Genomic DNA, 27690 nt, shown 5'->3' with positions numbered 1-27690 from the left:
AAGAATGGCGCCGCACACACGGAGAGCTGACACAGCAAGATGACAACAAAAAGAACACAGATTCCCGGTGCCGCTGATAAGGGTAGAAGCTGTCACAGAAGAACACACAGCGAATGGACACAGAGAGCAGACAAATGGGGGGGAATGGGAGAGAAAAAAATAAATAAATCTTTAAAAAAAAGAATGAACTAGAGATTACTAGGTGTGTACAAATGGGAGCACCGTGTTCTAAGCAGAGAAGACAGCATAGTAGAAGGGGTACAAGAGCATGGCACGTTTACACCTTGTGAGAAGGCGACACCTGAGAAGGAGTCAGTCTGGGGGGCTCTGACTCCAAAGGTAAGCAAAGCCCACTCAGAAAGAGCCTCCCTGTAAGGGAGAGTCTCTCAAACTTGCGTCTGCACCAGAGTGCTGCCCTCTGCCCGTTTCTGATTGAGCTGGTCTGGGGGGGGGTGGTACCCAAAAGTGTACATTTCTGACAGGTGCTGGTCTGGGAACGCCTGTCCACAAGGAGTGCCCTCATAGGTGAAGGACTGCACCACCATGTCCACGCAAGCTCGCCTCTTACTCCCATCTCAGGTCCTGGCATCCAAGGCACAGACAAAAGCTTTCCCCTTCATTCACCTGAGGTAGGTCGACTTCCAAAACTAGCTTTACCAGGAAATCGAGGATGCCATTAAATTTAAGGACCTGAAAAGTGTGGTTGCTTATCAAAAAACCACTTAAGAATCAGTTTTGTATCAAGTTGCTCTGACTTCTTACTGAGAACCCCTCCCAGGTGTCCTCATTTCTCCGTGAACATCTGAGCACCTATTTCTGTGCCGTACCCTCCCTCAAGTCCTCAGGCCTTGCCTTCTGTCTGGTATAGTGTCCACTAGCTGCCGAACCTGAAATTAAAAATTAGTTCCTTGGTTGTACTAGCCACATTTGAAAGCCTACTAGCTATGTGTGACTAATAACGATCGTACTGGATGACACAGATATAGAACATTCTGTCACTGCAGAAAATTCTGTTGGGTAGCCCTGTTCAAGCAGGAATAGCAAACACTGACCAAATCACTGAAAAGGAGCTGAACTAGCTCTGAAGGAGCAGGGCAAGCTTCAGTAAGCACTTATGGTCCAGCCGGGACATCGTCCTCAGAGCAAGACTGGGCAGGCACAGGGAAGAGCAGCAGGTGGAGGCCCGGTTCCCACACTAGGGGCTCGATCGCTTCCCTAAGTCCCATAAGTTCTTTTCTGACCTTCAATAAACCCATCTTCTTTAGCCTCTTAAAGGGGACTCATTATATCAGAAGCAGCCCCAGTTAGAGTCTGTTCTGCAAGCTGCTCTGTGGGAAAATAACAGGAGTCATCCAGCCCGTGTGCCCCACGCCTGGAAAGCGTCATGGTGCCCAGGGACGTGCTAGAGGTTCTGGTTGGCCCCATGGAGACCAATATAAAGACCAATGCAGTGTTTTGTTTTAAGATTTATTTATTTTATTTCCCCCTTCCCCTCTCCCACTCTGCTGTTTTGTGTGTGTGTGTTTTTGTTTTTGTTTTTGTTTCCTGTCTGTGTTGTCTTCTTTTCTCATTTCCTCTCCTCTAGGATTCATCAGGATTCGATCCTGGAGACCTCTGGTGGGGAGAGAGGGTCCCTGTCAATTGCACCACCTCAGTTCCTGGATTCTGCTGCACTTCACCTTGACTCTCCCCTGGTCTCTCTTTTTTTTAATGCATCATCATCTCGCTGTGTGACTCACCTGCACAGGGCACTGACTCACCACACGGACACTTGTGCGGGCACTGGCTCACCGCGTGGGCACGCTTTCTTCTTTTCCACCAGGAGGCCCCAGGGATCGAACCCGGGTCTTCCCGTATGGTAGGAGGAAGCTCTATCACTTGAGCCACACCCACCTCCCAATATAGTTTTGTTTGACTAGATTTCCCACTTTGTTTGACCATACAATACAAACAGCTAGTAACATTTTTCTGGCGCTCAATTTGAGGAGAAATTAGGACTAGAACTATCTTACTATACAGCTTTTTCCAGTTTTGCATTAGCTATATGAAAATCCCACTGTCAGAATGTGGCTGGATTTGGAATTTGGAAAACACTGCCTGCATACCCACAGACGACAGCTCCTGCCCAGTCCATTCGTTCTAGAGCACACCATGGGCGCCGCGGGCTCCCCCTCCCACCCACCCAGCACGCAGAGACCAGGTAGGGAGGGGCGCAGCACATCCTTTTATTGATGCAAGTACGTCCAGTCACACGGAGAGCCGACACCTGCGATATGGTACAGCTTTATGCTCACAGTTCATCTCAGAATACCAAAACAGCATATTCAGGGACGTATCAAATTGGGAAAATAAAGTAGCAAGTGTAGACACCGTCTCAGGGAAGTACTAGAACCGAGGCCCCGGGAAGTGCACATTGACGTGAAAGCTCTTCAACGTGGTACAGAAAAGGGTCTAACGTTGTATTTCAAATATATACTCTCAAGTTTTAAGCCTTCATCTCAAATACAAACAAAGCAATATGTACTATCAATATACAATATGTACTATCTAGAAGGTCTGAAAAGTGCAAAAACACTGTAAGAATACAGTGTGAAGATTCTTACTCTCCCAGGGCTGCGGAGATTAGCAGCAGCTCACAGTCTCCTCCTTCCTGAGCTGGCCTCGCCAGCGCCCGGCAGGCCCGTCCCTCCAGGCACCGCCACCAAGCCGCGCCCTCCCCTCTGCTAGGCTCTCCTTCCGGCAAGGGCGACACAGGCTCGAAGACCCCACGGCGAGGGGGACGGGGCGGCACGGGCGGGCTCGTCAGGCCTCAAGGCGGCACGGGCGGGCTCGTCAGGCCTCAAGGGAGCAGAGCTGTCCCGGCGCTAGGTCGCATGGCCCGGGGCTGCCGCCAGGAGATGGGTGGAGGAAAAGGAGGATCCGCTCCTCCAGTGCAGGTGGGGACAACAGCTCCCACCACTGGCAGTGGGGCTGGAACGGGCTCCAGCAGTCAGCCTTCTTTGCAAAAGCCTCCGGCCCCCACACGGAGGGAAGGAAATGTGCAGTCCGCCGCTAGAACATTTGGTTTAGGACTCTGCTTCTTTTACCTTCCTCCGTGGGCTTAAGGACAGCTTCACATGTCACACCCCATGCCCTACTCTGCATTCTCTTCATTACCATTAAGCACGTCTTTCGGTTACAGACTGGAAAAATGGACCATTTCCCGACCGAGTTTCAGGTTTTCTTTCCCTAAAACGCAGCTGCAGAACAGCGTGCCAGGCATACCCAAGCGGACACACGCTGCCAGGTGGGAAACCCAGAGGCTGACCCTGGTGTGGCCCTGCCCCTCCCACAGCCCATAAATCCCTGATAAAGCAAAATGAAAATGTAAACTTCGGAGAGCCCCTCCTCCCAGGCTCGCGTGCCCAGCAGCACCCCAAGGCCGCCTGGCGCCCGCCCTTCCTGGGGCCTCCGCTCCACGGGCAGGGGCCTGCCGGCCAGCGCGCCTCCCGGGCCAGGCCGCCCCAGGCGTGGGCTCCTTCCAGGCGGAGCCCCCAGCACCCTCTAAGGCACTCAACCCCACACCAGAGACACGGCCGGAAGGCGTCCGAGCACGCAGTGCGCACGTTGGTTTTGGTTGGGTTTTTTTAAAATATTTTTTTGAGATGTTCATAATCAAAAGTAGAAAATAAAAATCTACATTAGAGTAAGACACTATCATGGACACCCCCTCCCATGATACTCTTCCCCCTCCCCGCGACAGGGCCCTGCCCCATCGTTTAAAATAAAGAAAAAACTTTTTTTTCCTGGTGAGTGCCAAAGGTTGATGCATGAGCTAATGACCTTTTCTTTTTCTCATAAAAGATATATACAAAACGGACCCCCGCCAGCGAGGCCTCCTTCCTCTCCACCGCCGGTCGGGATCACAGCGTGGCTCTATTTGTGCTTCCTGACGTCCACCGGCCCTCCGCCTTCAGGCTCTGTTGAGGAGGGTGGTCCTAAAGGAGCACGCGGAGGAGGGCTCATCGGGGAGGAGCCGGGCCAGGCCAGGGCCAGAGGGAGGCCAGGGCCGGAGGCGGGAGGTCAGGGCCAGAGGGAGGTCAGGGCCAGAGGGAGGTCAGGGCCAGAGGGAGGCCAGGGCCGGAGGGAGGCCAGGGCCGGAGGCGGGAGGTCAGGGCCAGAGGGAGGTCAGGGCCAGAGGGAGGCCAGGGCCAGCGGGAGGCCAGGGCCGGACCCGGGAGGCCAGGGCCGGAGGGAGGCCAGGGAGGATGAGGGAGGCCAGGGCCAGAGGGAGGCCAGGGCGGATGAGGGAGGCCAGCAGGGGAGGAGTCGGGCCTTAGTCAGAGCCCCCGCCACCTGCCCACCCCAGGCCCCGCCCCCTCCAGTCCCGTCCCTCCTCGGAGGCCGGGGCCGCGGGTGCTCCCACCTGAGGGTCTTCCAGCTGTCCTTCTCCATGTGGTTCTCGGGGCCTTCACTTTCGAAGGAGGCGATGAAGAGGGCTGGGGGCACAAGACCGTGCTGGCACCCCGGCGCCTGTCTGCCCTCCCCCCCCCCGGGGGCCACCAGGCCCTGGACGGGGCTCACACAGATTTCTGCCAGGGGGCTCGCAAGCCTCGGGTGCCTGGACCCGCGCGGTCAGGGATGCTGGGAGGTGCCCCCGTTTCCAGGCGCCCGCGCCCACCCCTGGAGCCCAACCTCCTCCGCCCGCCCCCGCTGTCACAGCCACACTGCAGTGACCGACCGTAAAATGGGATCGTGGGACTGCCCCGGGCTGACTGTGAGGGGCCTGCGGTCTGGACGGGGGTGGGCGTGGGCGCCTGGACACGGGGCCGGCCTCACCTTCCTCGCTGTAGATGGGCGCCGTGAGCAGGTAGCTCTGAATCTTCTTGTCCTTCTCAAAGGGACACTCGACCTGCGTCCACGTCATGAAGTCGTGGATTTGTCTGGAAATCTCCCAGAATTTCTGGAAGGGCAGAAAACCAACTGGGCATTGGTCCATCTCCTGGAGCTTAAGCTCCTTGGGGGGACGGGGGACACAGGGGACACCGTTTTGCTTCACCGGTCCAGGTGGAACAGCCTCGCGCTGGAGTCGGGCCAGGCAGGGCAGCTGGGGAGCACCTGGCGGTGCATGGAGCTTGGAGGTGTCCCCGAGGCTGGCCGCAGGGTGGCCCTCGCCCCCGCTGAGCAGGCCCCTCCCGAGGGCCCCACCATTGCCCGGGGGCTGGGCAGGCACCCAGGTCCTTGGCCGCACTGCAGTGCCAAGCGGACAGCGCCAGCTGGGCCACTCTCTGCCGCTGGAGGAGTCCGCAGCCCTCGCCAGGTAAGGAAGGCGCCTGGCACGGGCCCGCATGGCTGGACGCGGCCCAGGAGGCTCCGTTCCCACAGGCAGGCCCTGGGCTCTCCAGCGGCGTTTCCCTCCTCCTCGCCCTGCCCCAGCCCTGCGCACCCCAGGCCTTCCTCGGCACAGAGCCCCAGGGGCCCCTCCGGCGCCCTGCGGGGTCAGCGGACGCTGACGGCTCCGACCTCCACCGCTGGACCGTCCACCCCCAAGGCCAGGTGCCTTCATGCCTCGCTGTCCACAGACGTCTGCGTTGCCGCTCTTGTGTCTTGTTTTGTTTTTAAATACAGTTTTAGGGAGTTTTCCTGTTTTTTAAAGTCCTTATCCTTGTAACAGACAGAATTTAACATTTCCAGTTCTAACTGCAGTCCAAATACATCGTTCAGTAGCGTTAACTACATTCGCACTCCGTGCTCCCCGCGTCACCGTGCATTACCCAGCTTTGTCCGTCATTCCCAACCGTGGCACGGTGCCAGTTAAGCGCTAATTCCCCGTTCCCCGCCCCTGGCTTGCCCCTGGTAACCTGCGTTCTAGTTTCTATGAATTTGCTTATTCTAGTTCGGATCAGTGAGGTCGCACAGCATTTGTCCTTCTGTGTTTGGCTCCAGTCACTCAGTGCTTCTGTGGCTTCTGAAAGCCGGGACTGCCCTGGCGTTCTCCATCCTCCAGGCCCCCCGAGGCTCCTCAGAGGGGCTCGCACCGGCCCCGGCGCCTCACTGCCCCCTCCTGCGCGGTCTCCCCACCTGCGCCGGGCGCTCCCCGGGCTCCCCAGGCAGGAGGCCGCGCTCACCTTGAAGTTGACCTGCCCGTTGGGCAGGCGGTTGGTGTGGATTTTGTGCAGGAAGTAGATGTCCTTCACAAAGAGATTGAACACGGGGATGACAATCTTCTCGCGGCTGCTGTGGGCCATCTGGGATCGCTGCGTGGCGCCCTGCAGGGCCGTGCGGTAGTTGCAGAAGTTGCTGGACGGGTCCATGTGGTGCTGCGGGGGCAGGGGGGCAGGCAGGGGCGCTGGACAGGCGGCCAGGCCCCTCAGAGCTGCTCGGATGCCCGTCAGACCCACTCAGACGCCCATCAGACCCGCTCGGACGCCCCCCCGCAGAGTAGGGCACAGGCGCGGGGGACAGGCGTGAGAGGCATTCCCCACCGGGCAGCGCGAGAGGCAGCCCGAGGGGCCAGGGGGCCGGGGGGCCGGGCGTCCAGCTGCGGGCCACACGGGGAGCTGCGAAGTGGCCATGCCACCGCCTGGCCCTCCGTGCCCCGCTCCTCTGCTCGCGCCCACTCCTCCCCCCTGCGCAGTTCCGCAGGACCCACCCGTTTCCACAAGAGGCGGATCCCAGGATCAGCCCCTCTGGGCCACGCTGCCCGTCAGCCCCCGTCAGCCCCTGGGCCCCCCAGACGATCCGGGGCTGCGCGAGCGTCCGCCACAGTGGGCCCTGCTCCCCCCAGCCCTCTCCAAGGCCCCCGCGGCACTGGCTGGAGGCCACCATGTGACAAAGGCCTCCAGGGAGAGCTGAAAGGCCTTCGCCTCCCGCAGTGGAGGGCGTCGAGGTCAGCTGTGGCTTCACAGCCGACACCTGTTCCGGAAAGCGGGTCCGCGGGAGGGGAGGCAGGGCGGGACGGGCGCCAGGCCGGGGCTGGGACCCACCTCCAGGACATCGAACTTGGCGGTCTTGACCTTGGACCACGTCTTCTTCAGCCGCGCCACGGGGCTGAGGTTCATGCCAGCTGCGGGACAGCACAGAGGCATGGGGTCAGGGCGGGCCGGCGCGGGGTCAGGGCGGGCCAGCCCACCCCCACCCCCCCACAACGCACAGATAATGGCCATCATGGAGTTGAAGTTGCCGATGTTGAAGCACTCCCTGGCCACATCGATGAAGAACTCCACCATGCGCGTGCGGTGCTTCTTCTTCACCACCTGAGGCAGGTGGGGGCACGCCTCAGCCGGCGCCCCGAGGGCCCTTCCCACCCGCCACCCCGCTAGCTGCGGCCCAAGGGTGGTCAAGCCCGGTGCGGGATGGAGGCGGCTCTTGGCATGCAGGCGGTCCCTGAGGCCTGGAGGCTGCCCCTGTGGGAAACGGGCCGGATCTGCCTCCCCTGCTCCGCTTTCTCAGCCACCCAGGTGGGGCGCTGCCCACCCCGAGGCAGCCCTGAGGGCCCCGGCCTTCGCGTGGTGTGGCTGTTTTCCGCCTCGTTCTGGTACATGGAGGCCCGGGAGGGGCTGGGCACCTCCGGGCCGGGTGGTGGAGGCCTTTTCTAGGTATTTACTTCCGAATCGTCACACCTGATGGCAGCTGGGAGGGGCGGCGTCTAACCAGAGCCGGCGCTTACCCGGCACACCTCCGTGGCCACCAGCATGCTCAGGCAGTTGAACCAGTTGTCATAGGCTTCCAGCCCGTAGGTCTTGCTCAGCTCCCCTCGGCACTGTGGAGACACAGAAGGTCGGGGCTCCCCTGGCCTGCCTGACCGAGGGCCAAGAGGGTGGTGGAAGGGCTGGGAGTGGCCTGGCTTCCCCCAGGTTGCACCCAGGCGGAGCCCTCGGACCTTCCAGCAGGCAGCACCTGCACAGCCATCGCCACCCGCCGGCCACCACCACCCGCCAGCCACCGCCACCCACACGGCCACCGCCACCCGCCAGCCATTGCCACCCGCCAGCCCCACGTCCAGTGGACCGTGCCCATGACCCACTGCTCGTGCCCACTGCGTGAGAGCACACCTGCCAGGGGCAGCGGGCACCAGGCCCTGCTCAGCCCCCACCGTGCCCCCAGCCCCCGCCCATGCGTGCTCACCCTGTGGTTGTCGGGCGAGTCCATGTGGCTGATGACCTGCATCAGGTCCTCGGGGTGGACGCCGCTGATCCTCTCCTGGGGGACAGCACCGGGCTGAGCCTCCCTGGGGCCAGGCAGGCGTGCAGGCTGCGTGCCCCTTCCGGGCCACAGCGGGGTTCGCAGAGCAGCGGGGCGTGTGGCTAGGGACTCCCCGGCTCCCTGGCCTGGGAATGGGGCGGCTCGGCCCCCATCACCCTGGTAGGCCCCAGTGACGGCAAGGCCCACCCCGGGGGGGAAGGGACAGAGCCACCGTGGTCGGTGGCAGGAGCCCAGGGGCCGCCCCCCGCCGCCCCGGCAGGCCCACCCCCCACGGGGCACTGACCAGCTCGATGTGGGTCAGCTGCTGGGCCAGCACCAGGGGATCGCAGCACACGCCCAGGATGTCCTTGTGGGCGGCCGGGGGCTTGGCTTTGAGGACGGGCCCTTTGTCCCCAGCTGGTGGGCGCAGCTTCTCCCGCAGCTCCTGGAGCTGGCTCCGGGCGGCCAGGGACAGCAGCAGGTTCTGCGTCATCTGGGCGATGGCTCTCTTCACTGTGCCATTCTCCTGGGGGAGCCGGGGGGTGGTGCCACGAGAGGCCGGTGGGGGTGGGGCCAGGCCAAGGGCCTCAGGACCCGAGGAGCTGCCTGCGACTCGGACCTGTGTCACCCACAGGGCGTGCTGGGCATTCCCACTCCCAGGGCTGAGGCCCCGAGGGCATCAGTGACAAGGAGAGAACCAGGGCAGGCAGGGGCGCAGGCTCGCAGGCTCCCTGTTGAGAGGTGGGCGGCCACCAGGCCAGGGGAGGCTTTACGGGGTGGCCAGCCGGGTGCCCCCACCGCCGCTGGGCACGTGGCCTCCAGGCAGGCCAGGCCCAAGGTCTGGCCGGGGCCAGCCCGAGTGGAGCCCCCGGCGGCTCGCTCAGGCAGTGACCAGGGAGGGGACCCCACAGCGCCGTCCCTGCACCCCGACCCCAGGCGGGAGGCCTCACCTCGTCGTACTGCGTGACACGGTGCGTGATGGTCTTCAGCTCGGCCATGGCCTTCTCGCCCTGGAAGTCGTCGGGGAATGCCTCCGTCCACTCCTTGAGCAGCTGCACAATCTTCGCTGAGAAGGCCTTCAGCTTGGCCTGCGCAGCCGGGGAGAGAGAGCTGGGACTCGCGGAGGGGCCCCACGGGGCGGACAGCCGAGAGTGCCCCCAGCGGCAAGAGGGCAAGTGGCGCCGCCCACAACCCCCGCGCTGGGGCAAGGACCTGCTCAGACAAGCCCCCAGCCCAGCGGCTCTCACGCCTCCTGCTCGCCTCCAACCTGTTTTCTTTTTGCGCTTGAATTGCTTTTTTTTTTTTAAGATTTATTTTTTCTTTATTTCTCTCCCCCCACTCAGCTGTCTGCTCTCTGTGTCCATTTGCTGTGTGTTCTTCTGTGTCCACTTGCATTCCTGTCAGCAGTACTGGGGGATCTGTGTCTCTTTTTGCTGCATCTTCTTGTGTGTCAGGTCTCTGTGTGTGCAGCCCCATTCCTGGGCAGGCTGCACTTTCTTGCTGGGTGCCTCTCCTTACGGGTGCACTCCTTGCGTGTGGGACTCCCCTACGTGGGGGACACCCCTGCATGGGGCAGCACTCCTTGCGCGCATCAGCACTGCTCATGGGCCAGCTCCCCATGGGTCAAGGAGGCCCGGGGTTTGAACCGTGGACCTCCCATGTGGTAGGGAGACGCCCTAACCACTGGGCCAAGTCCGCTTCCCTCGAATTGCTTTTGGAACACCTTCCTCCTCACTACCATGCCACGGAAAACCAGCTTCACTTGGTGCAAGGAGAGCTCACCCAAAAAGAAGGCAAGAAACACCAGGCAGCCCCTTGACATCTCGGCTCTTGTCTCCGTCTCCTGGTCAAAAGGAGGCCCCAGACCGGGGCCTGGGACCTCATGGGCGCTGCAGAGCTGAAGGTGCCTCAGGGTACCCCAGCCCCCAGGCAGGGCCGGAGGAGGGGGCGGGGGAGGTGTGTCCGGCCTCCATGCTGGCCGCCGCCTGCCCACCCCGAGAGGGTGCCCACTCCCCACCTACCCGCAGGGGTCAGTGGAGCCTCTGGCCGCCCGCCGCCCCGTCCTGTCCTGGGGCACTGGGCCATCACCGTCCCCGCCCGCCCCCGGCTCACACCCCCCAGCCCCCAGCCCCAGGACTGCCAGGCCCCGCCCACCCAAGCCCCTCCTTTCGTCTGTGGCCCATCTGCCTCGCAGAGCCCTCCTGCGCAGCCCGCTCGCCCCTGCAGTGCCCCCTCCCAGCCAGGACCCTGCCTCCAAGGGTGGGGGCGGAGGTGGGGGCGACAGGGCAGTGAGCGCAGGGCCCGTTCCCCGCACACAGCTGGGGTGACCCCAGGCTCAGGACGGCCCGCACAGGGCAGCTTAGATCTGCACCCCGGCTGCGGCCCCCCGGGACTGCCTCCTGAGCCATTGGGCAGATTCTCGGAGAAAGCCGCCTCGGCCCGACGCTGCCAGCTGCCCTGCAGCCAGGGCCGCCTGCTGACCTGCACTGGGCGACCCCGGCACCCACACTCGGTGGGGTGAGCCCCACGCTACCCCCTGCCTTGCCTTCCTTCAAGGGCCCTGTCCTGCAACTCAGGTCTTTCTCCCCTTCTTTTCCCAGCAACTGCAGCCCCCCGGGGCAGGGAAGGCCCCTCCCGCTGCGGCCCGCGGCCACCTGTGTCCCACACCGCGGCCTGCATCCCGGTCCAGCCCTGGGCAGGCGGGCAGGGCAGGCTGTCCTGGGCAAGCCTGGGCAGGGCGGAGGAACAAGGACTTGCTTGCAGCTCGTCTGCAAACCCCCCAGGGAGGAGAGGGGTGCAGAGGGGGTGTCACCCGTCAACAGGGACCGGCCAGACGCCCCGCCCGCCTGGACGCCCTGACTCCGCCCTGCCAGCTTTGCGACAGCACACCTGGTGGCTGCAGCCGGGCCGTGGCAGGTGACAGGGAGGGCCTGGCCCCGGCCGCCCGCACCAGACACTGGGCTTCCGAAAACGTCGCCCCCGGGGCCTCAGTGCTGTGTGGTTTCCCAAGCACCTGCTCACGCAAAGCCCCTTGCAGCCTGGTGGGGACACCAGTGGCCAGCAGGCAGGCTCTGGCCCTTGGCCCGAGGGAGTGACAGCACAGGCCCACTAGCCTCTCCTTGGCCATAGCCTGGCCTTCACTGCAGGGTCCTGGCCTGGCCAGGTGACCTGCAGGGTGGTCTGCTGGGGCTCTTCCCTGGACAAGGCTTGAGGGTGTAGGGGTGCCCACCAACACAAGTTCTTCCCAGCATCCTGGGAGGCGGGGCCCCGCTAGGCGTGCCAGGTGTGCCGGGCGTGCCAGGAAGCCGACCCCCACCACCAAGGCCCGGGCCGGGCTCAGGCAGGCTCACTCTGAGGGGACTGACAGAGGGCCACAGCGACACAGCATCCCCCACACACCTTTACCTTTTCCGCCCCGGCCTCCAGCTGCTGCCTCTGCTCCAGGCACATCTGCCCGACGCGGGCCAGCAGGTCGTGAGGGGGGATGAAGACGCGGGAGCTCAGGAGGAAGGTGAAGATGTACGTCCTCTGCAGGCAGGGGGCAGGGGCGGGCGCCGTCACCCCAGGGGCCACCAGCCAGGCCTCCTGCCCCCTCGCAGGCCCTCCCCCTCTCCTCCCCTGACCCTCCCACCTCTCCAGGCGAGCCAGCCCCCTCCCTCCTCCTCACAGACCTCCCTGCAAAGGGAGCTGGCGCAGCATGGGCGCGAGTAAACTCCTGGGGTCGCCCAGCCCGGGACCCCGGCCAGGCCCCAGAACCCCCAGGCCCCGCGTGAGGGTGAGGGGCACGGCCCTGCCAGCCATGACCTAACAGGGACCTGCTGCCGCTCTCTGCCCTCTGGAAGAGGCCCCCAGAGCAGCAGGGTTTCCTCCAGCCCCTCACAAGCCTCACAGCACCTCCAGGCCAGATGCCGGGCCTACCCTTGGCCCAGCTGCAGCTCCCCCAGAGGGGAGGGGGAGGCTATGCAGTCACAGCTCCCCCTCCAAGCTCGGTCACAGATGAAAGGAGCCCCGGGCACCAGCAAAGGACGCTGTAGCTGTGGGCATGTGCTTGAGGTAGGCGCATACGTGTGTGTGCATGCACACGGGCTGTGTGCACATGGGCTCTGGGTGCATGTGTGCTTGGGTGTGTATGTGTGCTCACAAGTGGTCAGGGGTGTGGGGGTCACGTGCTCAGGGTGTTGCATGAGTGTGTTGTGTGCTGAGGGTGTGTGTGCATGAGCTCGGGGTGTGTGCATGTGTGTGTGCAAATGTGCTCAGGGCTGTATGTGTGATGTGCACATGTAGGTGTGCGTGTGTGTATGCTCAGGGCACGTGAGGGGATGTGTGTGCGCGCTCAGGGTGTGCGATGTGTGAGTATGTACGAGAGAGTGCATTTGGGCTCGGGGTGTGTGTACGTATGCATACGCTTGGGGGTCTGTGGTGCGCACATGCGCGTGGGTGTGCATGTGAGTGTGCTCGGGGTGCGTGTGTGCAGGGTATGTGCTCACGGTACGCGGGGAGGTGTGTGCATGTGCTCAGGGCACGTGTCTGTGAGCACGTGAGCAGCACACGGGCTTGAGGTGTGTGTCAGCCCGCCCCAGGGGACGCGAGGGCCCGAGAGCCCGGCCCTCGGCAGCCCACCCTGCTGGGCCTGCCCCCCGCCCCCAGGCCCCTCTGCCCAGTGCCATCCCTCTGCTCTAGCCTAGAAGAGGCCAGATCCCAGGGTACAGGCTTTGGGGGGCCTGACACCAGGGACCAACTGGCAAAGGAGGCTCCTCTGGTACAGCCCCAAAAGAGGGGAGGCAGCCCCGAAGCACGCTAACCCAGCTCGGCTGGAGGGAAGAGAGGGCAGCAATCCCTCTCTCCCTCCCCAGGCCAGCAGGCAAGACTGCGCCCGAGGGGAGGGGGTGGGCGCCCAAGGGGAGGGGGGCGGGCCGCCTCCCAGCCATGGGGCAGTGCCCGCCGCCCTGAGAAGACCCCACCAGAGATGGAGGCGCAGCCACAGAGGATGGGGAGCGCCTTCTCTCCGTTCCAAGAACACATCCAGAGTCGTCTTCAGGGGAAGAGGGGGGGCAGTGGCGGGACTCCGGTGTGTTTCTGTGCTGGCCGGCCCAGCCCACCACACACAGGTGCCTGGGAGACCTGCTGTGGTGCACGGCCAATGGGCGTGAGCTCCTTGGGAGCATGGGTGGGCCTTGCCGCGGATGCCTCTCGCGCCTCTCCCTCCCTGGGGCCGGCTCCAGCCCTTGGGGGTCTGGGTGGGAGCAGCCCTTCCCAGGCCTCTGCCTCCCTGCAGGAAGCCCTGCAGATTCCTCCCCCACTGGGGCTCGGGCAGAGAAGGTCCAGGAAGCGGGCACCCGCCGCCCCCTACACCCCTCCAAGCACTCACGTCGGGGTAGTAGTCCACCGTGGGCACCAGGTGCTCCATCAAGGCCTCCAGCGACCCCGAGATGAGCCGGCCATCCTGGAAGACGAGGTCCCCCGAGCCGCCCCCACGCTCCCCCATGCCGGGCAGCCCCTGGCCACTAGAGCTGGGCGCGAGGACGCTGGAGAAGACCGTGGTCTGGGGCATAGCTTCCTGGCAGAGGAGAGCAAAGGCGTGAGCATCGGAAGTGCCCCGACCCTCCTCCAGGCGGCCCGCGGCCCGCAGGGTGTGGTGAGAGCCCCCAGCAGAGCTGCAGAGACGCCAGCTCCCGCGTGACAACCCAGGGCGCACCGAGCCCACCTTGGGGGCTGCAGCAGTAGAGGAAGAAAAACGGCAGGGAACACAAAGCCAGCAGGATGGGGGGCTTGTGGAGGGGCTGGAGCAGCCTCGGACAGAAAGGACTAACAGGGGTAGCCGTGCAACCCCCGGGGTGAGAAGGACCCCAGGCCTTGGGCGGCAGGTGCAAGGGCCTGAGGCCCGGTGCGTGCGGCGGCTGAGCGGGGAAGCGTGAGAAGGGATGGCAGGGAGGCCTGGGGCAGGCAGAGGCCGGACTGCGAGGGGGCCGTGGGGGCGGCGCGTTCCTTCTCTAGGCGCCGCCGGGGGCCCTGGGCACAGGTCACGGGCAGTGTGTGCAGCCCGGGGAGCAGACAGAGCCCGGCAAGGGCGGGATCTGGAGAACCGGGGGGCGCGTCCTGCCATAACCCAGAGGCAGCTGGCAGCAGCCAGGGTCAGGCTGGCGGCAGGGGCCGAGGGGCCAGTTCCCCGGATTCCTCCCTCGGAATGGTGGTCCAGGTGGTTGTGGGAGGAACGGGGCGTGGGAGAAGGGCACTGCGGTTCTGGGCCTGAGTGAGTGGCTGACAGGTGGAGGCGCGGTGGTGGGGGGTAGGCTGGGGGAAAGATCCGGAACTAGCTTTGGGCACACTGAATCCGAAAGGGACTCTGATGTCTGCGCACAGGCAGGCCCTGCCCTGCATGGGTGGGGGGCCTCCTGGCAGGCTGGGACCTGCCCCCCCAGCTCCACTGCACAGCCTGGCAAGTGTGAGGACGCACATGGCCTCCTCCGGCAGCTCGCATGCGGCCTGGGAGGGCCTCAGTTTCCCCAGAGGTCCCCAGCGGCCGGCCGCAGGTCGGAGGGCTGGCAGGGATCGGGAGGCATCTGTGGCTGGCAGCTGGGCTGGTCTCCCGCCCTCTGCCCTTGCCCCTGGACGGAGGGAGGGGCACAGGGCACAGACAGGCTGGCCAGGGCCTGGGTGGGGCGGCAGGGGTCGCACAGGAGCCCGCCCCACCCTCCCGAGCCCCTTCTGCACAGGTGGCCCCTGTCCAGTCCCCAGGCCCAGGCGGGTGCTGCTCCAGCACACGGCTCCCCAACCCGCAGCCGCGCTGGCCGCCCTCTCGCCGGGCGGTGCTGCCCTTGTGCTGAGAAGGGCAGCAGAAGGGGCACCAGCACCTTCCCAGGGACCCCCGCATCCCCAACTGCAGCCCCATAGCTGCTGCTGCTGAGCCTGGCTGGGGCCAACCGCCGAGCTGTCCTGGCCTCGGTTTCCCCGCCGGGCCAAGCTAACAGCAGCCCTGATGACGTTCACTGCCATGAGGGGGTTTACAGCAGAAAGAGCCGCTCCTGCCCCACAACCCGCTGTGGAGTCTCCCACGAGAGCGAAGCGGCACCCAGCCCAACAGCACTCCCTGCCAAACTCCCGGATGTTTCCTTGGAATTGTGGGGGACAGGTTAGAGCTCATGGAGGGCCCCCGCCAGGGCTGTCAGGCCCCTCCAAGCATGGCCCCGGGACTCTCAGCCCCCACTCCAGGATGGGGGGCAGGTGGGATGCAGAGAACGCGCTCTCGGAGTCGGCAGAGAATGACCTGGGGGGGGGGGGCAGGTTGAGATGATTTACGAATCCCAGGAAAGAGAGATTACGTTTGAAAACCAGCCTGTTCTTCTGGGTGCAATACCTTCGAATGTATTAAATTCAAAGGTTTCCCGTGTACTCGATTAAGTCAATCTAGGGCTTTGATTCGACCACGTCGGCCAGGCACGACTCGGGGTTGAGTCCCGGCCCCTGGTGGGCTGACAGAAGTGGACCCACACTCAAGACACGAGAAAGGAGAAAGAGTGTGCAAACAGAAGAGGAGAGAGCGAGGTCCTGCGGCCCTGGGGAGAGGGGAGCCCCTCGCCTGATCGTCCGCAGTCGAAGAAAGCAGGACAGCTGAGCGGCTGCGCAGGCGGAGAGACCAGGCGAGACCGCCACCACCCCGCCTCAGCACGGGCCCCCGGCTTGGCGAGACTCCTGAGGGCCTGGTACTGTAAGCCTTTACCCCAGGTGCATACCCTTCATAAAAGCCACGGGCATCTGGACCTCGGCTTCAGCACCCCTTCGGCTGATAGCACAGGGGCTTCTTCCCCAGCCCCACCCAGACGTGCAGCCTCAGGAACCCCAGAGCAGGCTCCGCATCCGCTTTCACAAGCCCTTGGGGGATCCTGATGCCTGCCCATGTCTCAGAATCCTCCATTCTCCAGATGGGGAAACGGAGGCCCAAGGGGCAGTCAGTCCCCTCACAGGAGATCCTCCTTAGCTCTCCAGGTCCAGGGAGCCGGCACCACCTCCAGGAAGCCTCCCTGGGTTGGTGCTGGGGCCACTGGCCCGCAAGGGCAGGAGATGCCTGGGTATTCGCCTCCGGGTGCCCCTGCCCGGCAGACCAGATCCCTGGCAGCTTTGCTCCACAGCTGCCTGTGGGATGAAATCAGGAACTTGGGCCCCAGGGGTGCCTCTGGCGCCCCAGCACCTGCAGCTGCTCTGCCGTCACTGCCTCCCGCAAGGACCCTGAGGCGCACGCGCTGGGGGGAGACTTCCCCATGATCACACAGTTCCAGGTTCAAAAGTGACCCGAGGGCAGGGCGGTGACCCATCAGCTGGGCCCTGCACCAGGGCAGGAGGTGCCAGGGGGCTCTCTGACACCCCACTAACCCACCCGGCCCGATGGACCCCACAGGGCGAGGCTGGGCATCTGCCTGGGAGCCGGTGGGAGGGGTGGGCCCAGCACAAGTGCGCCATGCAGCAGGCAGGGGGCGGGCGCCCCAGGTGAGTGCGGCGCACCGTCTCCCCTTCAAGGTGAGAGGCAGGTGCCCGGGGCGAGGTCCTGGCGGCCGAGACGGGAGGACCCAGACCACGGCAGCTGCCCACCGTCTCCCCTGAGACCCGGGCCACCCAGGCCCCGCCACACTGCTTCTCGCTGACCCCCGCCGCCGTCGTCTTCCAGGGAGGCCCCTCGCCCCTGCGCGGGTGGCCCCATCGCGCACGGGGACCAGGAGGCATCCTCAGCCCAGGGCTGCGACCCCGCCAGCAGCAGGCAGCCCCCCGCCCGGCCGGGGCCCGCAGCGGCGCACCAGCTGTGCGAGAGCGAAGCAGCACAACCCATCCATCGGGATCAACAGCAAGGCCTGCGCGCATAGCACAAGGGCCACCAGGCTGAGCTCCTTACAGAGTCCGCCACTACGGGGTGGCGGAGAGGGGCCTCTCGTTTTTATTTCAACTTTTCCAAAGCACAGGTCCACTTTGTCGTTTAAATATACATACAGGCAAGCGGCTGTGGCTCAACGGATAGGGAATCCATCTACCACATGGGAGGTCCACGGTTCAAACCCCAGGCCTCCTTGACCAGTGCGCAGCTGGCCCATGTGCAGTGCTGATGCTCTCAAGGAGTGCCCTGCCATGCAGGGGTGTCCCCCCCGTAGGGGATCCCCACCCGCAAAGAGTGCACCCCGTAAGGAGAGCCGCCCAGCGCGAAAGAACTTACGGCCTGCCCAGGAATGGTGCCGCACACACGGAGAGCTGATGATGCAAGATGATGCGATAAAAAGAAACACAGATTCCCAGTGCTGCTGATAAGAATGCGATTGGACACAGAACATACAGAGAATGGACACAGAGCAGACAACTGGGAGGAGGGGAGAGAAATAAATAAAAAATAAAAGATAAAAGAACGCACAGCAAATGGACACAGAAAGCAGACAGCAAAGAGGGTGGGGAAAAATAAATATATATGGACACAGAAAGCTGACAGCGAAGTGGGTGGGAAAAATAAATAAATCTTAACCATCTATATATATATATATATACACACACGTACACACATTTCATTTTGTGCAAAGAGGCTGAGTTTCGGAAGCAGGGTATTCCATAAAGACGCAGCAATAAGGGCCAGTTCCCCGATGGAAGGCCCCGCCCGGGGAGCCGGCCCAGGTGGGTGCTCCTGAGCCCGGCCGCGCCGCTCTCAAGGGTCCCACCTGCGGGAAGCTCCAGGTCACCCCAGCAAGGGCAGCGCACAGTCCCCTGAGGCGCCCCTCCTGCCTAGGCCCCAGACAACCCCTCCCCGCAGGGCGCCCCAAGGCTCCCCCAGCTCCCAGGCGGGTCGCATCCCAGCTGTTAAACGGGACGGCCTGGTGCCCCCCACCCCAACCTGACCCTCCGTTCTTCTGTTCTCGCTCTTGGACTCCTCCTTTCCATCAAGAGCTGGACTTGTGACCCAGGCTCACACATCTGTGCTCCTCTCCCCTCACCGGCAAAGAAAAGGCCGTTCAGGGCCGGGAGCTCGACCTGGGGAGGGAGCACGGGACAACAGCACGAATGCAGAACAGCCACCCCAACTACCCGCGCTGAGTGGTGCAGGGCCGGGGGATGGTCTCACGGGGAGCCCCCAGAGAGACAGTCATGCTCCCACTCAGTGGGTGAGGACAGAGCCCCGGGAGCACCCAGGGTCCCATGGCTAGACCGGGGCAGAGGCGGATGCACTGCAACTGGAAGCAGAGGCGGGATGGGGTGGGAGCCTGGCGGGTTTGGGCTTCAGGGGTCAGGGTAGAGTGGCACAGGCAGGGCTGGCTCCAGGGTTTGCTAGGGGGGTTAGGTGAGCCCCTGGGGAAAGCTCTGCCCTGACCCACACTGACACAGCTGCCCTCCCCGCCCCCTGCGGTGGGTACCGGGACTTACAGTCCGCAGGGGACGGCCGCAGAGGGCAGACCCCACGTGGATGCGCAAGACCAGAGCCCCGTCCCCAGGCTGGCAGCCTCGCCGGGAGCGGGCGAGAAGGGCGCCTTCTCCGCCAGCCCCTGCCGCGGGCACCTGCAGCATACGGAGGCTGCGGGCGCCCTCCTCTGAGCTCTGCGGCACCGCGGGACCTGCTTGTGAAAATGCAGACTCTTGGGTCCAGGCCTCGGGAGTCAAAATCTGCATTTAGTGAGACCCGGCAGGTGGCTGGTGGAGGCCCTGCAAACGCTGGTCCCTTCTGAGGTTTATGCCCTCCGGGGGAGGAGAGGCCGCTCACCTGGGCAGCGCCTGGCCCTTCTGCTGCTCACAGGACGCCTGGGGCATTTTTGTTTTAAATTTTGCTCAGCTCCTGCCCCAACCATCCTGATTTAATCGACCTGCGTCCAGCCGGGGCGCTGACGTCTTTCAAAGTTTTCTCGGTGACAAAGGGAGCGGGAAGCAAAGGGAGCCCCAGCTGTTCCTGGCTGAGGCCAGACCAGACTCAAGGCTAGAGACCCTTGCTGGGATGTTCAGGAAGCCCCGGAGGCCAGGCCAGGAGCGGGGAGCTGGGGTGGACGTCCTTCTAGACCGGCGCGAGGATGGAGGCTGTAGGCACCCAGCCCCACGTCCAGCTGGAACCAGCCTGGACAAAGCAGTCCCTGGGTGCGGGGCGGGGGTGCACCTGAGCACCGCCACCACCACCCACGCCTGTCTGCTCAGACAGGAAGGCGCGCACCCCCTAATTACAGGCCTGATCGACTCACAAACGCTGCAGCTCACAGCAAGGCGGGCAAGTGACTCACTCGTCAGCCTGGAGACAGGCTTCGCGGCTCCAGCCTCCCCCATGCCCAGGTGGGCGTGAGGGCGGGCCCAGGCTGCAGGTCCAGAGGGAGGGGCTTCCTGCCAGCCAGCGGGTTCACCAGCTCACAGGAGCTGTGCTCCAAGGTCAGGGGCAGCTGGCAGGAACTGCGCTCCAAGGTCAGGGGCAGCTGGCAGGAGCTGCACTCCAAGGTCAGGGGCAGCTGGCAGCACCTATCTGGTGTGGTCACACCTGTGTTTGCTGGGCTGGCTGAGGGCACCGTGGAGGCAGGGGTCTTCCCTGCAGAGCTGTCAGGAGGGTCTCCACGGAGGCCGAGAGGCATTCCAGCCCTGAGTTCTCCTGGCTGGGCTCGACCGGTGCAGGTGTGGCCAGGTGAGGCCACAAGCAGAGCAGCCTGGAGCACGGTGGGGGCTGGGGGTGCAGTAGGAAGGGCTTGCAGGGGGCCTCCCCGGCAGAGGCTGAGCCCGACAGGCCCTGGGCCTACCTGCTGGCCTGGGCGAGCTGCCGCGGACACATGCATCCAGCTAACTGGCTGTAGGTGAGGAGGCACAGGTGGGCCGAGCCAGGAGGCGGACAGGCTGCAGCTCCCCACACCCACTTCCTTGGCCCCCCGCACCACTCTAACCTGGCCTTGGCGTCTCCTGGCCCTCTAGCCTCAGCCCATCTCCTGTGGGTCCCCCCAAAGAGGAAGCAGCCTCACTGGGGTCCCCCAGCTGTACCCCATGTTCCAGTGCAGATGCCACACCTTGATTTGGGTGCACTGAATCACCCCCCAACCCCCCCAGGACATTTGGGTCCCGCAGGTGGGAACCCGTTTGCAAACAGGATTTGCAAAGATCCTGCTGAGATGAGGCACGACCGAGCCAGGGGGCCTTACTCAGACATGGCTGGCATCCACGTAAGCAGAGGAAGCGTGGACACAGCCCCAGGGGACAGACGGCCGCGTGACAGAGGCACAGACTGATGGCCGGGCAGGCCCCCAGCCAAGCTCCGCAGACCGCAGGAAAGCCAGCCCTCTCGACACCTTGATGCTGGGGTCGCCGCTGGCATCCTGGGAGGTTCTGACGCGGCAGCCCTGGCACCTCCGCACCGCGGGGCTCCCAGCCGCCTTCTCCCAGCCCGCTCGGCCCTCCTTGGCCGGACCCGCACCTGCCACAGGGAGAGCGTGCCATCGGGTGGTGCGTGTTCCGTCTGAACGACCTGGGGGAAGTGTGGGCCTCTCTGAGCCCCCGCTTCCTGTCAAGGGGTTAGCATTACTTGCCTCCCTCCCCCCCACTCCACCCCCACACGGGGTTGCATTGAGGGTCAAGTGCAAATGGAGAGGTTGGTGGCTGCGGCGGGGACGCAGGGCTTGGTGCCCCACACCTGTGCACTGGCCCCGGAACCCCCTCATGCTCCCCGCCTCCTCGCCGGCCGGGCCGCCCGCCTGGGGCCGCAGGGTTAGGCCGCCTGTGTCTGCGAACAACCCAGAAATCAGGAGCAGGTCAGGAAACACCTGGACAGGGGCAGGGCACGCACCGCAGAGGCTCAGAAGGCCGGGGCGGCGGCTGGGGCGTAGCACTCGTTCCCACACCTGCTCGCCCTCCGTGCTCTCCTGCCGCCCTCCCCTGGGCCGCCGGGGTGCCCCGCCCCGCAGGCTCTGACCCCTCGGGAAGCAGGGCTCTGAGGATGAGTGTGGGCTTTGCTTCACCCACCCGCCGTCTGGAACGCGCCCATGCCCACGGCGCACCGGGGCCCAGACGCAAGGGATCGGCCCTCGGACCACCCCGGACACGGGTCCAGACCCTCCCACAGCTTCGACTGGGGCAACTACACCACCTCTAGAAGCTGCCGAGGCCTCAAGTACAAAACGGGGTGGTTCCCTCTGTCCTTGCCAGCGCGGCCGCCGGGCTGGGGAACGGAGCGCAGCGTCGGGCCGGCCAGCCGGGGCCGCAAGCCAGGCGGTAGAACCCAGAAAAGAAAGGCTGCCCTCCGGCTTCTGCCTCCCTGGCGCACAGCTTTGATGCGGTCCTGCCAGCGGACACATGGGGAAGCTCTGTGCCAGTGCAGCTCACATCAGAGCCAGCGGCCCCTTCCAGGGACACAGCCCCGAGACTCCCACTTCTGAGACTCACAGTCCCGCCCCGACCTTCTGAGGAGTGCACCAACTGTGCCAGAGCACGGAAAGGCCTGGAAGCCGCGGGACCGAGGGCCCCAGGGGAGAGCCAAGCGGTGGGTGGGAAGGGCCGGTGTCAAGAGCATTCTGAGCCTTCTGAGAGAGTAACTTGACAGCTTTTCAGCCGCGGCGGAGCTGGGAGAGCTCCTGGGAAGAGCCTTTGCAGAAGACGGTGAACAGAACTTGCCTTCGCACCTCCAGGCGCAGCCCTGCAACAGCGCGGGTGAGAGGCCCTGCCACCCGGGCCGCGGGGCCTCCACGCCGCTCCCAGCAGGCAACGTGTGCAAAGGCAGCAGCTGGCAACGGAGCCCAGGGGCGGGCCTTCTGCTCACACCCTGCTGTGCCCGAGATGGGCTCCAGAGACCCTGACCCGCACACCCACCACCAGGAGCCTCCTGCGCCCCCAAGAGCTGCAGCTGTGCCGGGAACCCGCAGAGGCCAAGGCCGGGGCCGGCCGCGCCCCTTGTCGCTCTCGCTTTGTGCACACTCGTGCTTGCTCGGCCCCTTCCCTGCTCTCATTTCCTTTTCCTGAGGGTCCCAGAGAGCCCAGGAGAGCCAGCGGGAAGGCCCGATGCTGCCAAAGGGTCTCGGAGCCCTTCCCTTCGAGGTTCCTGGGTGAGGGTAGAAACTCCGTTGCCCCTAGGGAGGACTTCCATCGCCCCGCCACCAATCTGCTGCCACGTGCCTGCTGAGACCTGGGCAGCTGGCCGCTGTCCAGGGCAGCCCTGCAGCTCCTTCAGGGAGAGGGGCTCCTGCCGGCAGGTCTCGTCTCACAGGGAAGTGGCCTCGTCCCGTGCAGGCAAGGGCCGCTCCAGCTCGAGCCCCAGTCCAAGCCGGTGCTGCAGAGAAAAGAGCCTGGGCAGGGAGGCGGTGAGGATGGTGGGGAAGAGGCTCAGAGCAGCCAGGCTGCGCAGGGGCCCCGGGACACAGAGAGAACGAGCGGGGCGGGAGGCCGAGGGGTGTCTCTAAGCCAGAGAACTCTTCTCCCGGCAGGTCTGCCCCCGCGGGGCCTGGGACAGGACCTTGGGCTCTCACGGGCAGAGCTTCACGCCCGCACAAGGGACAGGCCACCCAAGGTCAGAGAAGTGGGTGCTGACACCCGGGCAAGGGGGCCCCCTGGGGTGCGGGGGCAGCTGCTGCCCCCTCCCCCAGGGCTGCCCCTGGAGCCCGGCGCTGGCTGGAGTGGGAGCTGATGCCCCAGCAGGCGGGCACTTCACCGAGGCCTCGGCGGGTGGCTGCGGGCTGTGGGCAGTGTGGGATCTCTCTAGGAGCCCCAAGGGCAAGATGGACCCTTGACAGCCTTCACGAGCCACGCGGGGGGACACGCAGGGCCCAACGCCCCTCAGCTCTCTGGGTGTCCTGGAGAAAGCGAGGCAGGGCCGAGAAGCATTCTCCCTCTCGAGTGCACGCTCTCTGGCCCAGAGCTAGGGAGGAGCGCTGGAAGGCGGCGCTGGGCAGGGTCAGCTGAGGGTGACCACAGACCTTGAACACAGACATCTCCACCCCAGCCAGGCTGGGGACAGAGCCCTGTGACTGGGGGCGGGTGGGCACCCCCTGCACACCTCATGGCAGTGGTCTCGGGCCTCCCCTCAATAAAAGGGAGGCCCTGGCCTGTGGCCAACCAGGAGCCAGACTAGAAGGATTCTCGGGCTCCTGCTGAACCGTGGAGTCTGCAAATCTGGAAATGCCTGGGAACCGCAGAAGCAGGGGTAAGCTCTCTTTTGACCAACCTTGTACTATAAATTCATCCTCAGGAGCTGGCGTGGGGCCCTTAGGCGCGCACACACACCATCTCATCTAACATGATCCTCAGGGCAGCACCGAGATGCCCATCTCCAGTCCACGGGCCCTGCTCCTGGCGGCCGTCACTGCTCCCAGCGTTGTCCAGGGCCGCCCTGGAGGGGCCACCAGTCCTCTGCACCCTGGCCAAAAGCTGAGGCTCTCACCCCACACCCGCAGGCCAGGGCAGGTTCCCACAGCATTCTGCTTATTATTCGGGGGTCCTGGCCTCCCCGAAGCTCATCCGCGGACCCTGAGGCAGGCATCCCGGCTTCCTGGAACACGGGGACAGAAACGGCTGGGACCCCCCGTGCGAGCCCCATGGATCCGTCTGAAGAAAGCAGAGGTGCACGGGCTGCCCCGCCTCCATCGACCTCTGCAAGGGTGCTGCCTTCTGAGGCAGCACGTGGGCTCCTATTTCTTAACCGACTCAACAAAAACGGAACCTATTTTTAGCTGGGCGAGCGGCAGGGCATCACAATTAGCAACTGAAAATTACACATCCTGCCAGTCTCCCCTCTGCTGGCTGAGGGGCGGGGAGAGAGAAAGTGCCAAAGGGAGCTGGGTGCCAGCCCTGCGACCCACCCCTGAACCCAGGGATCTCAGAATGGAGAGCTCAGGGAGGTTCTGGATTTCATCCAGGTTCTGGAAAAGTCCAGACTGTGGGGGACAGGGCAGAAGTTGCACTGGCACTCAGAAGGCACAGTCTGTAAGGAGAGAACCGTGTAGCTGCCTGCCCGGGCCTTGGCATTCAAACCCAGCACTGCCACAAACACTGGTGCATCTGAGCAGCCCCACCTGGGGGACCCCGATTGCCCCATCTCCTGCTAGCACTCTGGGCCTCTGAAATCTCCTGCACTGGGGAAAACAGGAGGTAAGATGTTCTACAGAACTCTTGTTCCCTGTCCTTCCATCATTCTATCCATTCATCTATCCATCCACACATCCAACCACCCATCTACCCAATCATCTATCAATTCATCCATCCATCCACATATCCACCCATCCATCCATCCACATGTCCATCCATCCATCCATCCATCCACACAGTCACCCATCCATCCATACATTCATCCATCCATCCACATGTCCGTCCATCCATTCATCCATCCACCCATCCATCCATCCACCCGTCCATCCATCCATCCATCCACCTATCCATCCACCCATCCACCCATCCATCCACACATCCACACGTCCATCCATACATTCATCCATCCATCCACATGTCCGTCCATCCATCCATCCACACATCCATCCATCCATATGTCCGTCCATCCATCCATCCATCCACACATCCATCCATCCATCCTTCCATCCATCCATCCATCCATCCACCCGTCCATCCATCCACACATCTACCCCCAAACATCAGAAAGGACTTATGCACCAGGAATGAGACAGACATCAGTGAAGGAGACAGCATATCTATCTGTCCTTGCAAAGCGCACATTGGCAGGTGAGGCAGGCACCACGAGACAGTCACACAGACAAGGATGTGCTGCTTCCTGCTTCCCAGGTACTGTGGACAAAGGAAGATGAGCGGGAAGAAGAGGCAGAGCAGACTGCAGCCTCATCCCGGCAGGTGGGCCCCCTATTGGAGGAGGGGAGCCTGAGCACAGACTTGAAGCAGACCCCTGGGAGAGGAGAGGTACAGTGAGCAGAGTGTGCTGGCCGGCTCAGGACTTTCCATCCCATTTGCTCTCTTGAAACACTGCCCTGGAGACGGAGCTCACTGGCTCATTCGCTCCACGACAATGGTGACTGGTGGCCTGTGCGTCGGGCTCGGCCAAGGTGGTGGCTGAGGGTTGTGCGGAAGCTGCCCCTCTGCCCAGAGCCTGTGGACAGGGCCCGCCTCGCCCCCATCCCTGCCTGCCACCCGCCTGCCGCTTGGCCCACCGTGCTGGGTGCCCTCCCCACCCCCCTGCACGCAGCTCGGCTGGCAAGGCCCCGGGTGGGCTCCTGTGGCTCGGGGTGGGATGACGTGACCCCACCCCAGGGAGACTCCCCGCATGCCCAGGAGGTGGCACCGTGGGCAGTCTCCCCGGGAGGGCAGCTGGCTGAGCCGCGCCCACAGCCCCTGCCTACTGGGAACGCCCAGCAGAAGTCTGCAAGGCAAATCCAATTTGGAAGTGTAAAGCTGGTTTAAAGAACTGTGGGGTGGCACCACATTGCAAGATTCCTCATGCTCATTTCCGAACCCTTGGCCACCCGCAGGGGCCCTCGGCATGGCTGGGGAGTGTGTCGGTTCTCTGACGGGCATTGGCTCTGGAAGTCACAGGGCCCAGGGCGACACCTGCCCGGAGAAGGTTCCGGATGCCCGAGCAGCCTCCACCCCCTGGAACCCAGGACTCCCATACTAAGAATTGGCCTGCTGGGGTAGGGTGGGGTGCAGAGTGGCGTGTTGGGGTCCCACAGAGAAGGGCAGGGCGCCGTCTGGGCCTGGGTAGAGCACACCCGGTGGCCATGGCAAGGTGGCAGCACAGCCCGCCCTGGTTTTCTGTGCAGGGAGGCTCTTGCCGGCGTCTGGAGGCCGCCTGCCTCCTGCTGGGGGCTTGGCTAAGAGGCTCCCCCAAGTCCACGTCTGGCAGGACAGGCGGGGGGGCACAGGCACACCCCGTCACCTCGCTTGACCTCCCCACCCCAGGACCCCCTCTTCCCAAAAGGGGAGCATGGACTCGAGGACGCGGGAAAGGAGGCGGGCAGGCAGTGCTGCCGCCTCACCAGGGACCAAGCGGTGGGGGGTCGTCCCAGAGCACACTCCGCAGGGCTGGGGGACAGGGCACGGGGCATCACATGGGGCTGCCCGCACTTGCTGGGGCCCCGCTGGGCCCACGGGCAGGAGGGGAAACCCAGGGGGCAGGTGAGGGTGGGCCAGGGCCGCACAGGGTGGGGAGGGGTGGGGGGCGGGCCAGGCACCCACCCACGTGCCACTTGTGCTCCCGCGGGTCTCCGCAGTCCACCCCCTCCTGCCACCACCTTTGCATCATCTCTCCCCACTTCGTTCCCCCAGCATTGCCACCTCCGTGTCCCCCCGCCCCTCTCTGGACCCCGCAGTCTTCCGGAGCAGCTGGTCCACGAGAACCCTCTCGGCCGGCCTCTGTGAGCACCGGACACTGGCACAGTGACAGGGGAGGCCCCTCGCCCTGGGGGCTCTGAGCCGCTAGCTTGCCACATCCCTAGAGGTCCCTGGTGGGTGCGGGCAGACCCTCCCTCCTCTCCGGGGGTGGTCCCAGGTGGGGCCGTGGCCAGCGGAGGAGTCCTTGCCCCAAGCCCCGCGGTCCCCTCCCTTCCCCCGGCAGGCAGGAGGAGGCACATCCCCAGTGACTGCCCCCCTCGCCCAGAGGGAGCCCCAGGCCTGGGGGTGGACCTTGCCCTCCCGAGAACCCCGACTCCCCGATACCCCTAAGTTGGGGCTGAAATGTGTGCGCCTTAGACTGCAGCGAGCCTGCTGGGGCCACGCCGGGCACAAGGGGGTTGCTGTGAGCCTGCTCTGGCCCTGGGCAAGGGCTGGCCGTCCAGCAGGCAGGGGCGAGGGCCAGCCCGGCCCCAGGAGCCTGGCACTCCACTGGCATCTCGGAGGATGGCGCCTCCGGGCCCTGCTCCTAGGTGATGGGGGCTGGGAACGAGGCGCACTCAGCGCCTGCCAGCCGGGCATGCAGGTCTGAATGGTGACCACCCTTCCAGCACCTCCGGTGCCGGCCCACTGCCTTTGCGCACGCTCCAGCAGCCCCAGGGCCGCCCCTCGCCCGGGTCTCACCTCACTGCCCCACGGCCCATCCTGCAGACGGGGAGAAGGTGGTGAAGGTGAACCCCCGACGGGATTGCAGAGCCCGGGTTCCAGGGGCGCACCGGCTCAGGGATGGCTGCACTGCCCTGCTCTGCTCTGGGGGCCCGGGGGTGACAGGCCTCTGTGGGTGAGGCTGCCTTCAGCCGCCCTCTCCCCGCTCCATGTCCCAGCAGCCCTGGAAGGACACGTGGGCCACCTGCAGGGACACGGGCAGCTCCCACCTCTCCTTCCTCCCCGCCTGGCGGGCACTCGGCAGGCTGGGAGGAGGTGAGAGGCCAGGTGTTGCTGTCACCTCCACCAAACACCGAGAAGGAGAAGCCGTATCTGTGAATGCCCCGGGGGGGGGGGTGGTGTTACCTTCGCGTGCCCCCTGGGCCAGCCAGGGCAGTCCCGGGGCCCCGCGGGCGGCGGCGGGCTGGGGTCCGGCGGGGAGGCCACTGCCATGCCACCCGAGCGCCGAGCCTCGCCGGGGCCCCCGATGCAGCCCCAGCCGCCGAGCGGAGCTGCTGATTATGGCCTTGTCACAAGCGCTGATTCATCCTCCTCCTTTCCGAATTCCTT

At 64.4% G+C, this 27690-nt stretch overlaps 1 protein-coding gene across 8 annotated transcripts in view; it reads right to left on the bottom strand.

The window, feature by feature from the left end:
* Positions 1 to 1320: 1320 nt before the first annotated feature.
* RASGEF1A (RasGEF domain family member 1A) overlaps positions 1321 to 27690 on the bottom strand; it is a 79455-nt gene continuing 53085 nt past the window's right edge. For 2 of the 8 annotated variants that reach the window (XM_058299214.1, XM_058299213.1), the window contains exons 2-14: positions 13532 to 13720; positions 11569 to 11691; positions 9946 to 10035; positions 9114 to 9251; positions 8468 to 8689; positions 8107 to 8181; positions 7649 to 7741; positions 7133 to 7235; positions 6966 to 7045; positions 6108 to 6299; positions 4819 to 4942; positions 4406 to 4478; positions 2204 to 3977 (exon numbers count right to left, since the gene is read on the bottom strand). In XM_058299214.1, coding sequence (XP_058155197.1) covers positions 3953 to 3977; positions 4406 to 4478; positions 4819 to 4942; positions 6108 to 6299; positions 6966 to 7045; positions 7133 to 7235; positions 7649 to 7741; positions 8107 to 8181; positions 8468 to 8689; positions 9114 to 9251; positions 9946 to 10035; positions 11569 to 11691; positions 13532 to 13714 — 1521 coding nt within the window. In that variant the 5' untranslated portion in view covers positions 13715 to 13720 and the 3' untranslated portion in view covers positions 2204 to 3952. Of the gene's footprint in view, positions 1615 to 2203; positions 3978 to 4405; positions 4479 to 4818; positions 4943 to 6107; positions 6300 to 6965; positions 7046 to 7132; positions 7236 to 7648; positions 7742 to 8106; positions 8182 to 8467; positions 8690 to 9113; positions 9252 to 9945; positions 10036 to 11568; positions 11692 to 13531; positions 14827 to 27690 lie in introns of those variants that run through there. The other 6 variants (XM_058299216.2, XM_058299215.2, XR_011649074.1 and 3 more) reach the window with 5 other exon arrangements.

The sequence above is a fragment of the Dasypus novemcinctus genome, chromosome 6 (assembly GCF_030445035.2).
Source record: "Dasypus novemcinctus isolate mDasNov1 chromosome 6, mDasNov1.1.hap2, whole genome shotgun sequence".
NCBI classification, from domain to species: Eukaryota; Metazoa; Chordata; class Mammalia; order Cingulata; family Dasypodidae; genus Dasypus; species Dasypus novemcinctus.
The sequence above is the reverse complement of the archived record's forward strand: the minus strand, read 5'-3'. Positions and strand labels throughout refer to the sequence as shown.